Genomic DNA, 16,551 nt, shown 5'->3' with positions numbered 1-16,551 from the left:
AAGCAACACAGGCTTGCTTCTTGCTGTGCCATGCTACTAATGAACTGCCCAATAGGTGGCAAGTACCACTAGTGCTTTTCCGATCCAACTTACATCCGGCGAAATCGGAATCGGAATAACCCACCAAGGATAGTGAGGCATCCCGAGGATACCATAATCCCATGTTAATAGTTCCTTTTAGATATCTCATGATTCTTTTAACAGTTATATAGTGTGATTCTCTAGGTGATGATTGATATCTCGCACACATGCATACACTGAACATGATATCAGGTCTACTTGCAGTTAAGTAAAGTAAAGACCCAATCATACCACGATACTTCGTTACCTCGATTGCTTTTCCTTTCTCATCTTTGTCTAAGTAGCAAGCAGATGCCATAGGTGTGGAAGCTTCCTTACATTTGTCCATTTCAAATTTCTTGAGTAGCTCTTTGCAGTATTTCGCCTGATGGATGAATATCCCACTTTCTAGCTGCTTTATCTGCAATCCTAGAAAGAATGTGAGTTCTCCCATCATAGACATTTCGAACTCCCCCTGCATCATCTCAGAAAATTCTCTACACAAGATATCATTAGTAGATCCAAATATTATGTCATCTACATAGATTTGTACAAGCAGAACATGATTTTCTGATTTTCTAATAAAAAGCGTTGTGTCAACCAAGCCTCTCTCGAACCCTTTTTCTAAAAGAAAGGTACTAAGTCTGTCATACCAAGCTCTAGGAGCTTGTTTGAGACCATATAGTGCCTTTTTAAGTTTGTAAACATGGTTCGGATATTTAAAATTTTCAAAACCAGGCGGTTGGTCAACATAAACTTCTTCTTGAATGTATCCATTCAGGAAGGCGCTTTTTACATCCATTTGAAAGAGTTTGAAGTTCATTAAAGATGCAAAGGAAAGAAGCATTCTGATGGCCTCTAGTCTGGCTACAGGAGCGTAGGTTTCGTCATAATCGATACCCTCCTCCTGGTTGTAGCCTTTGGCCACCAAACGTGCTTTATTTCGAATTATTAAGCCAGATTCATCAAGTTTATTTCTGAAGACCCATCGAGTACCAATTACGGGATGATCATTAGGTTTGGGGACCAAGTCCCACACATGATTGCGCTCAAACTGGTTTAGCTCTTCTTGCATAGCTATACCCCAGTGTACATCCTCAATGGCCTCATCAACGGTCTTAGGCTCAATTTGCGATACAAAAGCTACAAAATTACAGAAATTTCGTAAGGAACTACGGGTTACCACTCCCGTAGATATGTCACCTATAACTTTATCAATTGGGTGAGCTTTCTTTGTTTTCCACACGGTAGGCATGTCTGAGTGCTCTTGAGGTTCGATTTGACCTTCATCATTGGCTCCTTTTTCATTATCCATGTCCTTGGAGTATGCTTCTTCCAAAGCACCTGCAACATCATCAGAAACGACCTTTCTCTTCTCTTTTGGAGAAGATTCGTCAAACTGTACATGGATAGACTCTTCAACTTGCATTAAATATTTGTTAAAGACTCTGAACGCTTTGCTATGAATCGAGTATCCCAAAAATATTCCCTCATCGGCTTTAGAGTCGAATTTCCCTAAGGCCCGCTTTCCATTATTTAATATAAAACATTTGCAACCGAAAGCGTGAAGATGGGATATATTTGGTTTGCGGCCTTTTAAAAGTTCATAAGGAGTTTTGTTCAAGTTTGGCCTTAAGAGTACTCGATTTATAACATAGCATGCAGTATGAACTGCATCAGCCCAGAAGTACTTGGGGGTATTACTTTCGTTAAGCATGGTTCTCGCTAATTCTTCTAAAACACGATTTTTCCTCTCTACAACTCCATTTTGTTGTGGAGTGCGAGGAGCAGAGAACTGATGCAAAATGCCATGCTTATCACAGAATTTGTCGAACTGAAAGTTCTCAAATTCTCCCCCGTGATCACTTCGTATATATATTATTTTTAGGTTAAGTTGGTTTTGGATTTGCTTGGCAAGATTTTTAAAATTTTTGAACGCGTCGCTTTTTGATGATAAAAACAATGTCCATGTAAATCTAGAGAAATCATCAACAATAACTAGAGCGTAGTAACTACCACCAAAACTCATGATTTGTGATGGTCCAAACAAGTCCATATGGAGTAGCTCCAAAGGTCTTGAGGTGGATATCACATTTTTATTTTTAAAAGAGTTTTTGGTTTGTTTACACTTTTGACAAGTGTCACAAATTTCTTTAGTTTTAAAATTCAATTTTGGTAGCCCCTCAACTAGTTCGTTTGATGATAATTTATCTAGATGCTTTATATGGATATGTGCAACACGTCTATGCCATAGCCAGATGTCATCTTCTTTAGAAATAAGGCATTTTGAAAATAATGTAGTGACATCGTCCAAATTAACCATGTAAATATTATTTATACGGTGACCAACAAATTTAACGTTATTAGATAAAATATCACGAATGACACAACAATCAGAATCGAAGGATACACGATTACCTTTATCGCAGAGTTGGCTTATACTCAACAAGTTATGTTCTAGTCCTTCAACATAAAGGACATTATCAATCAGAGTTTGGGATGAGTTACCAACTGTTCCTGTGCCGAGTATCTTTCCCTTGTTGTTGTCTCCATAAGTGACGTATCCTTTTCCTTTAAGTGAGAGATCCAGGAAATTTGATCTATCACCTGTCATATGCCTCGAACACCCACTATCTAAGTACCATTTTTGTCCATGTGTTCGGAGACATACCTGCAAAATAGATTACTTACTTTTCTCAGGTACCCAATTGGTGTTGGGTCCTTTTCTGTTAGTGATTAGGGAATTATCTCCCTTCTTTTTCCATACATAAACTCCGCTAGGTATACCATACTTTTTGATATAGCATGAATGATAAGTATGACCATATGTGTTACAATAAAAACAAGTAGGAGAATGCTTATGATATTTGTTTTTAGCTTGAGCTACCGGTTTTCTATATGGTCGCTTCTTTTTAGCAGTGCGAGTATAACCTAGACCAGTTCGATCACCAACATTTCTAGTTTGATTAAGCAGGTTATCTAATTGCAGTTTACTGTTTGTGAGACGTGTGAGTTTTTCATTTAGTTTAAAATTGTCCTCTTGCAAAGTCTCGCAAGTCTCACAGACAGGTTTTTGACATAAGTTACTAGCAGAGCAGTTACATGAACTACAAGAATAGATGAGATCTAAAGTTTCATTTTCCAGTTTTAATTCATCTAATTCTTTTTGCAATTGGTTTATTTTTTGTTCGTTCATTAGGATTATCCTTTTCCTATCAATGTTAATTCTAGCCAATTTCTTTAATTCATCATGCAACTCGACATAAGCATCATACAATACATCATAAGGAGGTGAATCATTCGAAGTGGATGAGGTGTCAGAATATACCTCATCATTGCCCTTGCATGAGTCTGAATTTGTATTGATGTCAGATCTGGCCATCAGACACAGCTTTGCTGACTCCTCCTCACTATAGGTGCTCGATGTCGATTCCTCCTCAGGTACATCCCAAACGATGTAAGCTTTCTTGGATTTGAAGTCCCTGGGAGTGCTCTTCTCTGAATCAACCTTCTTTAGGTAGGTTGGACACTGAAACCTCATGTGCCCTACCTTTCCACACTCATGGCAAGTGAAGCGATCCTTGTTATTCTTGCCTTTACTGGTTGACTCTTTCGCTTCCTTCTTTTGAAACTTTTTGAGTCCTCCTTTTCTTTTAATGAATTTGCTAAATTTTCGGACTAGGAGACCCATAGTTTCATCATCTAGATCGGAATCAGATTCATCATCAATTTTCTCTTCTTTGTCTTTGGAGGTCGTGGCCTTCAAAGTGATGCTCTTCTTCTTCCGGTCTGATTCTTCATTCATGGTCAAGCGACCCAACTCCATTTCATGCTCTTGAAGTTTTCCAAATAAAGTAGCTAAAGGCATAGAATCTAAATCTTTAGACTCAACAATTGCAGTCACCTTTGGTTGCCATCTCCTGTCAAGACAACGCAAAACTTTATTAGTTAGTTCACCTCTAGCAAATGATTTATCGAGAGCAACTAAATGGTTGACAATATGAGTGAATCGCTTTTGCATATCACATATTGATTCGCTTGGTAACATGCGAAACAACTCATATTCGTGGGTCAGCGCGTTCAGTCTTGCGCGCTTGACTTCGCTAGTGCCTTCGTGAGTCACTTGTAAAGTGTCCCACATTTCTTTCGCATTATGGCACTGCGAGACCCTAAAGAATTCATCATATGATAGGGCCGATGTGATGATGTTTTTGGCGCGCAGGTTATGCTGGACCTTTTTGCGCTCATCATCGGTCCATAAACTTTTCGGTTTATCTTTAGGTTGATCGTCCACAAGATGTTGTGGAACGTAAGGGCCGTTGACTACGGATTCCCAAATATCCGAGTCTATGGCCTCAATAAAAATTTGCATGCGCACTTTCCAGTAGGCATACCCTTCACCACTGAATATTGGTGGTCGATTAATGGATGACCCATCACCACCAAATGGATTTGAAGAACCCATTCCTTTTCCCTTTAGGATCACGAATACGCGGTTGAGCTAGCACTTCGTACTAGCTCTGATACCACTTGTTAGGTATCAGTGGTTACAATACACCTAGAAGGGGGGGGTTGAATAGGTGTCGCGGTTAGAATTACCGCTTTTCGCAAATCAACACTTAATGCTGAATCAACCCTATTTAATCGATTAAGGAGAAAAGGATAATCGATTATAAGCACAGTCTTAATCGATTAACACAAAAACAGTTTTAAAACAGAAACTATTTTAATCGATTAATAGAAACAGTATAATCGATTAACACAGGAATATTAATCGATTAAACAGAACCAGTAAGCAATTACAGAAACGATTAAATGCAGAACAGATAACCGATAACAGAACGAATACAGAGCTTACAAATTTGTATATCAGAATAGCTTGCAGTACAACAAATGAACAGAATGTATTAGTTGAATCAAATATACAAATTAATCGATTGAAAACAGTAAAGAGAGAGAGAGAAAACAAATCCTGCAACGCGAATTTTTATCCTGGTTCGTTTGCTGTCCACTGCAAACTACATCCAGGCCTCCCGGCTGACTTGGGAGATTTCCTTCACTATAATCGAATCAATGTAATTTACAAACACATTATCCAATTACAACACTTAGCAAATGACAAGAAATCAAAGAAACTATTCAATGGTTTGACTCCCTTCCTACCGATAAAGAAAACGTTTCTTTCGGCGTAGCCCCAGCCAAAGAATCTCTCGTTCTTTCCTTTTCTTACACTCTAAGCTATGAAGAAACACACAATCTCTACTGGTGATACGACACCAAGAGATTCCCTTTACAACAATTTATTCAAGAATTACAAGAGTAAAATTAAGCTATTCCTAAGCTCAAATATAACAAGAAGGCTTTACTCTAATGCACATCTAACACAAACTCATGTGAAATGACAAGTATTAGTTATGAAAACAGAAGTTACAGAATCATAAACTTCATGAAAAACGCATCAAAATATGCATGAACATGTGAGGGAAAACATGAGAGATTATAACATGAAATGCACTCAATCCTAAAGCAAGGAATCTCTCATTTCTAAACTCACTAATGCACTTAACAAATAGATGCAACAATTAACACGTAAAATGCTCTAACTCTCTAATAAATGCAACATGCAACTTATGAGATTAATTCTGAAAACGCAGTTTATAAAGAATCAGTCCAGAACTCCAGATAATCGATTAAATGCCATCTTAATCGATTAACGGGACTAAAAATTATAACTGATTCTGTTTTTCAGTTTTTCAGTTTCAACAACTTAAAATTAGTTAGGTTAATCGATTAACGTAAAGCCTTAATCGATTAACTGCATTTCAAAAACGTGTTCCAGTAGCAACCACTTTTCACAGCAGTTGGGTTAATCGATTAAAAGTATGGTTAATCGATTAACACTAAATAAAATGTGTATTTTCAAATAGAAAACATCGAATATGTTATGCACTTAGATAATACATGTTTAACACTTAGTTTTATGCCTAGAATGCACATATACATGTATTTATGTAATGCATGAACATATTATGAATGACATATCTCATGGATGAAATGATTTAAAAGATATATGCATATGAGACATGTATTAGGTGCCCTAAGCCTTCGACTCAACTTAAACTAGAATCTAGTCTAAGCCTAGTACCAAATAAAAGACTTAAGCACGTTGATTTGATGGTTATCTTCAAGGTCTTTTAGGCACAAGTTGTCCTCATCAAAACCATGACGTTCAAGGAGAGCTTTCCAAAGTGTTCCTCTTGACATGCACACTTTCAATTTCTGCAATTTACACACGACCGTGGACCCAAGCATGAGCTAGCCGTGTGTTGTGCCTTCACTTAAAGTTGACTCTCTTCATTCTAATCTCAACCGCGACATCCACTATGCCTGACTCTATGCTCTAAACTTCTTTTGGTCCTTCAATTGGTCTTCTCATTTCTTCAACACCGACTTTCATCTTCTTGCACTCAATCTCTACTCTTTTTGGCTTCAATTTGTCTGTTTTGCACAATATAGCCAAACACACTTGCTCAACACGAACAAAAAGAAATAAAAGCTAAAAACAATCTTAAAGTCTTAATTATGTCCTAGAATACAAGTTAAATGCAATGCAAATGTATTATAATTTGACATTCATTATTTTTAAATAAAGAACAATAAATAAAAGATGTGATTTGGTCATGGTTGCCAACTTGCTAGAGGATCACTATAATGGAAGATTCAAATTAGATTTAATACATCACAGTGATAAAGGTAAATCTAATGTGTAATAAAACAAATAACAAGAAAAAGTTTTATTTGACCACTGTTTTCCTTTTATATGGGTTGGTCAGTAATATTAAATAAAGTCAAAATGAATAATGAAGTGACTAAGAGAAAGATTAGAAAAACATGGTTTTCTTCGGGTAAATGCTTCTTTAATGTTACCAATTCATTCATTCTCTTCCTCAACATTAACAATTATATTGGAAACCTAAGCCTAGCCAATATCGTTATATAGTAGCTCACCATTTTTTGTTGTGATGGAATTGCATTGCTCTTCAAAATAGGGTTCGAGTTTCACGTTGATTGCTCTTTTTTTATTTTCTGCTTGTTGTTCGGAAAGTCGACCAACTTGAATCTCCAAATTCTTTATAGAAGCCTCAATATTCTTTTGATTTAATATTGATACTTGCATAAATTGAATTAATGTGTCCTCCAATCTTAATATTTTAACATGTGGTCGTGTATGAGATTGTTGATATGGTGACTACAATATCCAACTATAATAATTTGGCTTCAAAGTTTGAAACCCACAAGAAGGAAAAGCAAGTATTATCAGTGCAAGTACTTATCAAGTCATCACAAATTTGTGCTTTAGAATGTACTAGCATACAACTCAATCCATTTTATATTGTTTCCTATTTACCTATACTTTAAATATGATGCTTAAGGTGTTGCGCAAGAAACATGATTCTTCTTATGATAGAAGATAATTAATTAATCATTGTTCTACTTCTGCACAAGTTAGTGTTGCAAACGACAGACAATGAATCAAAAAAATGGAGACATCTTTCCTTATTTACCTCCTAACATAAGATACCATGCATGTGTTTATTATATTTCTTCTTTACAGATTTATATGAAGTTGTAGTAAGATTATATCATTTGATTTCACAAAGCAAAGGAGATCCATACATTCTTGAATCATAATGACTTCAAGAAGTATTAATACCAAACAATTACTTTTATAAACAAAACAATCATGTGGCAAAAATCTGAATATATTGATTATAATGTGACTAATAAACATAACTATTAAAGAAAGAAAATACTTCTAAAAAGGATAATATAAATATATCAACCAACAAACTACAAGTCTTCCAAATAATAATTAAAATTTAAAATAAAAATAAAGTAAGTGTATTTTGTTGTCTGCGAAACATTCATACTCTACCATAAAAAATGAATTACTTTGTAGGGAATGAATTCAAAGTAATAAAAAAGATAAAAATATCAAATAATGTTGCATAAGTTAAAGAAAATAGGAAAGGAAATATCTTATACTTCGGTTGAAATTAGGGAAAAAAAAGAATTAGAATGTTGAAGTTCTATTTCTCTTTATTGTTATTTCTCTTTCTTGCTATGATATGTGTTGAGTTCATTATAGGAGCTCATGTGAGGCAGATAACATGTAAGGTTTAAGGAGTTCATTATAGGAGTTCATTATAGGCAGATAACATGTGAGGCAGATAACATGTAAGGAGTTCATTATAGGAGTTCATCAATGAGGCAAGGCGAAGCGTTGACAAGGCCTCAGAGGCAGAGCATTGCTGTTGGGCAAAGCCTCAAAAGCAGATTGCTAATATTGTGCATGCAGGTTTAAGGATAATATGTGATAAATGTGACGGTTTAGAACTAATTTAATGAAGGTATTGTTACCATTTTCATTAAAAAATGTCTCTTTCCCACCTATTTTAATGGGGTCCACCATATTTTTCTCTCCTCTTTTCCCTTATCAACCAAAGAAGGGAAAAACAATTTTTCCTCATTTTTCCTTCCATCTCATTTCATTCCTCTTATTTTAACCACTTCCAAAATGTATGTTAAGCTCAGTAACAAAGCAGAATGGGAGAAGAATAGAAATTGGGACCCAATTTCATTTAGATTAGATAATTAGAATTTAATATTAATCAAGATAAATTGATCCAATGTTTTTGTTCTTGACCAAAAAAAGGACAGAAGAGCTAAACCAAACACGTTATGCCATTTTTTATATCAGTACTTTGGTGAAATAGAATGAAAAAAACTTCTATTACTTCTATACCCACCAATACCCACGAAAAAGATAATAATATCCTTTCCAATCACTTCCATACCCAATACCGATAAAAGCTCATCTCCATTCCAATAACCAAACCTATCATGAGAATAGAAATGGCTCATCCTCATTCCATTCCCCAAACCAAAAAATAAACTTAGAACCACATTTCTAACCCTTATATCTCACCAATCATGGCCACAGCATCCGAATACTACGAAAAAATCAGAAATAAATTGTGCATTTAAAATATGAGTCAAATTATCTATTATAGATTGATATTGATTTTACAAAAGTAGGGAGAGTACATCAAGTACACTAAAAAGAGCAACTAACAATTTCTACAGCATCCGATTTACATAATGGCATGGCTTGGATTCAAAGAAAAACACATAAATCCAAGTCCAAATGCCTTAGAGGAATACATATACTACTACGTGAAGATATGCAACAAACCCTACACTGTACATGCTTAGAATCATACCACATCGGATATGATTGTTTTACAAACAAACCCTACACTGCAAACTAATAGCTTATACAACAACCAAGTCTTTATCCTACTAGGTGGGGTCGGTTACATGGGTCCAACAACACCATAATACTCTACCAAACTTTGATCTCAATGCGTTTGAGAAGTAAGAACTTTGGCCTTTTCTATTAATGAAAACTCAGTTTTCTCAACTGAAAACTCAAACATGCTATCATCTCCAAGCAGTGATCATGATTCTCTCTCTGGTGTTCTCGGAATCGGCGGTTAGTGCTGGAAAAGGAAGAGATTCTGAACTATGAGGAGCAAGGGCAGGTTCAACTGGTTTTGGATTGTATGTGAAGGAAAGATCTTTGTTGGCAGATAGAGCTAGGAGCTCTTTCTCCTCTAACCCTTTGGTTGGACCCAAGCTGCATCTATCTGGAGTGTGTTTGGCCAATGCATCTTTAAACTTCTTGATCTATAATTTAAAAAAAAATAGTTATTTCCAAATGTTGTTATTATCAAGTGACATGAGTCAACAGAGTAAATGAAAAATCCTAATATCCTAGCAAATGTTGAATCTTTGGTATCAAGTTCAGTCCTCAAATAAATCCTAAAGTGCAATAAATAGACAATGAACAATAAAGGGAATTCAATAATAAGAACAGCTATACTAAATATGTTCAGATTTCAAACATGCATCAAATGAATCAACAAAAGCTAACCCCCTTAATTAAATAAAGTATCTCTGCACATCAAGAGACTTCAGCCACTAAAATCATGACATGTGTCCTATTTAACCATTTTGTACGATAATATTTTAGAGATATAATATCATTAAGGCAAACATACGATATAATTGACCTAGCATGTACACTAACCGTGGCATTGGTGCAGCTGAAGCTGCATAATCGACCATAAGCGCCTCGGTAGAACCGGAAGAAGGGAAGGACGTGAACATTAAGGCTATAACACATAGATTTATGTTCCTCATAGTTCACTTGAAGGAATTGAACATCAGGATTCATCTCTGCCAATTGACATATCTGTCATACCAATACACCAAAACACAAAACAAGATCAGAACAATTTACACAGATTTGTCAATCATACAATCAAAGACACTGTCATGGGTTGATTTGTGTGAATCAGCCAAAGGTTAGTGAAGGATTAAAACCTTAGGATGAAGGGCTTTGCATCCACCACAGCCAGGAGAGAAAAAATCAACAATCACTAGTTTGTCCCCTGCAGTTACTAGTGAGTCTACTAGGTCTTGTGCTGAAGTTACCTCTCTCATGTTAGATTGAAGCCCCTTTTCCCACCATTTCTGAGATTTTCCTATTCTAAGGGTCATCTGCAAAATCCCATAACAGCAACAATATTACAAACAAAGCTCAAGAAAACCCCACAGTAAACATTGCAACCTCACTAGTTTGATTATCAAAAATTGAAAAACCCAAAATTAAGCAAAAATTTCAAATAGGGTTAAATTAGTCCAACACACTAATTTGACCCGAACAGGTCGAAAATCACGAGAGACTAAAATGAGTATTTTGTGAAAGATTAGGAAGTTAGAAAAATCAGGATTAAAAATTAACAAACCTGCAAAAAGCAAAACAATTTTTTATATAAAAATGATTAGGTAATGAAGAACAAAGAGGTATTTTAATTTTACCAACCTGAGAGACAATTGAAGTTTGAAACTGTGAGTTGAGTTTATTCGGTATTGCACTATTTACACAAAAGACAAGTTTTTTGCCACCAAACTCAGATGAAAACGATGAAGATCTGAGAACCTGAGATTTAAGCTTCAAAGAAGGAAAACTTCTCGCATCAGAACTAAAGCTGCAAGTGCTAGGAACCATGGATATAACCTTTTGACTATTATGTTGTCTATTCCCACACCAAGATGAAGAAGAAGCAAAGGTTGTTTTAGCAAAAACCACAGCCATGAAGAATTTCTATGGAAAAGAGAAAACTATCTTCTGAATCAGTTTCCTTCGAATTTTCTATGGAAAAGAGAAAAAGCAAATGCTTTATTCAAAAGCAATGGCAATGAACGTGGTTGTGGGGTAAAGTTGAGGTTTTGAAATGGAAACCGAAGCAATGTAATAAATATAAATAATAAAATTTAGGTGCAGTGGGATTATTACGTGGTTGGCATGAAGTTTTTGGTTGATGGCTGAGATGGTGTTTGATTGGACCGTCGGTAAGATCAGACGGTTGTGGTGGTATGGGAAACTTCAATTGGATAAGAGACATTATAAGTAAGGTACGAGGGGACCCACGTGTGTGGTAAACTTCGTAGGTTGTAATTTGTACTAACACGTTGCAGATGCTCATCAATCGTGCTATTGGATAATTTTGGATAACCACGGTATTATTTATTTATATTACTTTTAATTTAAGAATTGATTAAAAATAAATAATAAATAATGTAAAAAGCTTTTATATATCTTCCTCTTTTTTGGATAAATAATATATATTATTCCTACAAAAAAAATTCTTTATCAAATATCATTTTTTATTTTTAGGATTTTTCTTTTTATTTAAATATCAAATGAAAAAGAAGAGAATAAATAATACGTATTGTTCTTCCATAAAAGTGTTACCTCAACCTATCTTATTGCTATTTCTTTTGTTTGTTACCTCATCCATTTTGCTATATCATAAAAAGATTAAAAATTAAATGATTTGGTTCTTGGAATGAATTAATTTTTAATTTGAAAGGAATTAATAATCATCCTTTTTATTTTTATTTCCAATTTCATCTATTTTATGAGGTCTTGATATCAAATTAATTGTAAATAATATAATATTTTATTTTAAAATTAATTTATTTAAGTAATGAGATAAAAGTAACATTATGGATTAGGTGGGCAACGACAACAACATTGAATCAAAACCATGTCTTCAATTTATAATTCAAAAATTCAAGCTTCTACGGTGACATTGATGACTTTGACATAGTAAAGAGAAGGCAGCATCGGATTAGCTTTATGAGTAGTGTAGTTAATAGCTGTATGATTAGTGTAATTAACCAGGGGCAAGGAATGGTGGGTTTTAATTTTTGAACACGTATGTGGTTTTAGATTCAAAGATAGTTCAATCATGACCGGTTATAATAACATTTGAATCATAATTTGATCTCAAATCTGATTAAATATAATAAACTTCTTATTTTAGATATAATATTCTCAATATTACTTATTATTGTTATTATGAGTAAGGAATTTGATATATAAATCATTTACATATATATATTGTATAAAAATTAGAAAATCAATGACATGTGAAATAATATATACATTATGGAAATAAATCATTTGTATAAAAATATATAAATAACTAACAAAAAACAATTAAAAAAATGTGGTTACAAATATGAAAATATATAATAAATAGGTTGTTACAACTAAATACATATCCAAGGAAATAAATATTGTTACATTGTACACAACTGAACAAACATATAAACATAAGTCTGGTATAAGTTGGACTGAGTAATATTTGTTTTATACCTAATTTTAAATTCGGTCGATTGTACTTTTTAACCTTCAACATACACATGATAAAATCCTACAATATGCATGCCCAATTATGAACCTTAAAGATGGGGTGAGCATGTAAGGTAGAGTTGTGCTCACTCCTAATAGATAGTGGCACACCATTAAAATAATTGAATTTATTTATATTTAAATATACGAAAAGGTGTCACTCAAAAATGAAATAATGTTAATTTTATTTATTATGTGATTGAAATTTGTGAAAATGACGGTATTAAATTTATATTTTGGCATACACCCAAATAATGAAGATTTTGGTAATATATATGAAGAACTGAAAATGATTATCATATCTACTTATTTTATGGTCACCTTTAATTTGCCGTGTTTGACTTCTTTTAATGGCATCGACATCCCCCTGAAATATGTGTAGCTAAATTTTTTTAGACTATAGTTTTTCCAAGTTTAAAGGACATATTATAATATTACTGTGAGTGTAATATATATGTATTGTTTCTGTAAAGACTTATACATAATTAATATATCATCTACTATTTATTTGTATTACTTTTTTAATGTTAATAATAATAAAACATGAATAGTGAATGATTAAGTAAAAATATATAAAACTCGAGTTAAGATCTTATTCATTAATGAAGAGACAAATACTTCAAAAAAACAAATTTTTTTTACAAGTTTCAATAATACATTTATTTTTTAATTATATTTAAAACAACACTTTTATCATTGAAAAGTTTAAAAACAAATGTACTTATCTCTGTTAATAGAAAACATATTGTACATAAAACTGATATAGTCCATGGGCCTACAGAAAATGCTAAATTTCTGCTCTTACCCATTCGAACGTGTTTACTTCACTACCTCAAATAGCTACGAAACAAAAACCTTCTCTACTCATCTAAAATGAAAGCTTGTTGTCTCTGGAACAATTATCACTAGTTTTGTCTGTTTCTTCGTTCTCCAGTGCAATTATGACTTGCATTGCATGTTGAATAAGGAGACTCCCTTCACCGCTTCTCCTTGTAACAAACCACGGTTTTCATTTTGCATCACAAATCACACAACAAACTCTGATGATGCACATGAAAGTAACAAAAGTTCATATACCCACTCCTTTGGAGATAATCGAAAGCATCACCGAGCAAAACTGTACTAGTATGCTGTTAAGATTCCATTTCAAACTGTTCTATGTATGATGCTCTTAAAAGATTTCATTTCAAATTCCACTATTAAATAATGAAGGAAAAGTCTATAAAACACCATAAACTTTATGTTTTTAAAAAATAAATGTGATGAATTAATTTTTTTTTAATTATCGCTTAAACTTTATTTATTGTTGAAATTGAATCCTCCATAAAGCTAATATTAAATTAAAGCAATGAAAAATTCTAATACATTCATTTTTTTAATCTCAACTGTTAATTTTATTTTATTTTTGTATATATAACAATATTACTACATTAAATACTTTTTACTCGTAATTTATTTATTTTCTTCTTCTCAATCAATTTTGTATTTTGATGGTGGTTTCCTTTAGATATTATTGTTGACTAACTTGTATTGTTGCATTGCTATTATTGTGAGTTTGATTACAATGATTTCCTTGTTATCTATTAATAATTTAACAATATATTTATATGGAGGTCAACTTCACCAACTGATAAAGTTTAAGAAGTATTTAGAAAGAAAAAATAGTTTATAATGCCTACTTGCAAAAGACATAAAGTTTAGGGAGACTCTATCCACTTTCCCTAATAAATAAGTATTCTAACAAATATTTAAACTATATTCAGATTTTTTGTGTACTACCAAATGTATTCCTCACCCTATGAGTAAGGAACTAATTGTTAGGTATCAGTGGTTACAATACACCTAGAAGGGGGGGTTGAATAGGTGTCCCGGTTAGAACTACCGCTTTTCAAAAATCAACACTTAATGCTGAATCAACCCTATTTAATCGATTAATGAAGGAAGATAATCGATTATTTGGACAATCTTAATCGATTAACAAAAAGAACAGTTTTAATCAATTAACAGAAACAATTTTAATCGATTAAGAGAAACATGAAGCAATTACAGAAACGATTAAATGCAGAACAGTTAACCGATAACAGAACGAATACAGAGCTTACAGATTTGTATATTAGAATAGCATCCAGTACAACAAATGGACAGAATGTATCAATTGAATTCAATATACAAATTAATCGATTGAAAACAGTAAAGAGAGAGAGAGAAAAAACAAATCCTGCAACGCGAATTTTTATTCTGGTTCGTTTGCTGTCCACTACAAACTACATCCAGGCCTCCCGGCTGACTTGGGAGATTTCCTTCACTATAATCGAATCAATGTAATTTACAAACACATTATCCAATTACAACACTTAGCAAATGACAAGAAATCAAAGAAACTATCCAATGGTTTGACTCCCTTCCTACCGATAAAGAAAACGTTTCTTTCGGCGTAGCCCCAGCCAAAGAATCTCTCGTTCTTTCCTTTTCTTACACTCTAAGCTATGAAGAAACACACAATCTCTACTGGTGATACGACACCAAGAGATTCCCTTTACAACAATTTATTCAAGAATTACAAGAGTAAAATTAAGCTATACCTAAGCTCAAATACAACAAGAAGGCTTTACTCTAATGCACATCTAACACAAACTCATGTGAAATGACAAGTATTAGTTATGAAAACAGAAGTTACAGAATCATAAACTTCATGAAAAACGCATCAAAATATGCATGAACATGTGAGGGAAAACATGAGAGATTATAACATGAAATGCACTCAATCCTAAAGCAAGGAATCTCTCATTTCTAAACTCACTAATGCACTTAACAAATAGATGCAACAATTAACACGTAGAATGCTCTAACTCTCTAATAAATGCAACATGCAACTTATGAGATTAATTCTGAAAACGCAGTTTATAAAGAATCAGTCCAGAACCCCAGATAATCGATTAAATACCTTCTTAATCGATTAACGGGACTAAAAATCATAACTGATTCTGTTTTTCAGTTTTTCAGTTTCAACAACTTAAAAATCAGTTAGGTTAATCGATTAACGTAAACCTTTAATCGATTAACTGCATTACAAAAACGTGTTCCAGTGGCAACCACTTTACACAGCAGTTGGGTTAATCGATTAAAGGTATGGTTAATCGATTAACACTAAATAAAATATGTATTTTCAAATAGAAAACATCAAATATGTTATGCACTTAGATAATACATGTTTGACACTTAGTTTTATGCCTAGAATGCATATATACATGTATTTATGTAATGCATGAACATATTATCAAATGAACATATCTCATGGATGAAATGATTTAAAAGATAAATGCATGTGAGACATGTATTAGGTGCCCTAAGCCTTCGACTCAACTTAAACTAGAATCTAGTCTAAGCCTAGTACCAAATAAAAGACTTAAGCACGTTGAATTGTTGGTTATCTTCAAGCACTTTTAGGCACACGTTGTCCTCATCAAAACCATGACGTTCAAGGAGAGCTTTCCAAAGTGTTCCTCTTGACATGCACACTTTCAATCTCCCCCTTTTTGATGATGACAAACTCTACATCAAGTTCATCAATTTTAAAGTAACAATTGCTTGATGAATAAGCTTGAAGATTGTGTTGGCAAGGTTGATGGAATGCGCACATTTATCGGAAGCTGTTATAACGA

General features: G+C 33.5%; 1 protein-coding gene across 1 annotated transcript; it reads right to left on the bottom strand.

The window, feature by feature from the left end:
- Positions 9,469 to 11,304, bottom strand: LOC109358907 (thioredoxin-like 1-1, chloroplastic). The gene is made up of 4 exons (XM_019603395.1): positions 11,012 to 11,304; positions 10,510 to 10,686; positions 10,214 to 10,378; positions 9,469 to 9,810 (listed from the first exon to the last, which is right to left on the bottom strand). The coding sequence occupies exons 1-4, from the start codon at positions 11,282 to 11,284 to the stop codon at positions 9,565 to 9,567; spliced, it is 861 nt and encodes a 286-aa protein (XP_019458940.1). The 5' UTR covers positions 11,285 to 11,304; the 3' UTR covers positions 9,469 to 9,564.

This window comes from Lupinus angustifolius, chromosome LG10, assembly GCF_001865875.1.
Source record: "Lupinus angustifolius cultivar Tanjil chromosome LG10, LupAngTanjil_v1.0, whole genome shotgun sequence".
Lineage (NCBI taxonomy): Eukaryota > Viridiplantae > Streptophyta > Magnoliopsida > Fabales > Fabaceae > Lupinus > Lupinus angustifolius.
Note: the sequence above shows the minus strand (reverse complement) of the source record. Positions and strands in the feature narration are given on the sequence as shown.

Excerpts from the sequence above, each read along its gene's own strand:
- LOC109358907 (XM_019603395.1), bottom strand. The coding sequence starts at position 11,284 with ATGGCTGTGGTTTTTGCTAAAACAACCTTTGCTTCTTCTTCATCTTGG. Across the intron at positions 10,379-10,509 it reads GCAAAGCCCTTCATCCTAAG|ATATGTCAATTGGCAGAGAT; the intron begins GTTTTAATCCTT and ends TTGGTATGACAG. Across the intron at positions 9,811-10,213 it reads TCAGCTGCACCAATGCCACG|ATCAAGAAGTTTAAAGATGC; the intron begins GTTAGTGTACAT and ends TTTAAATTATAG.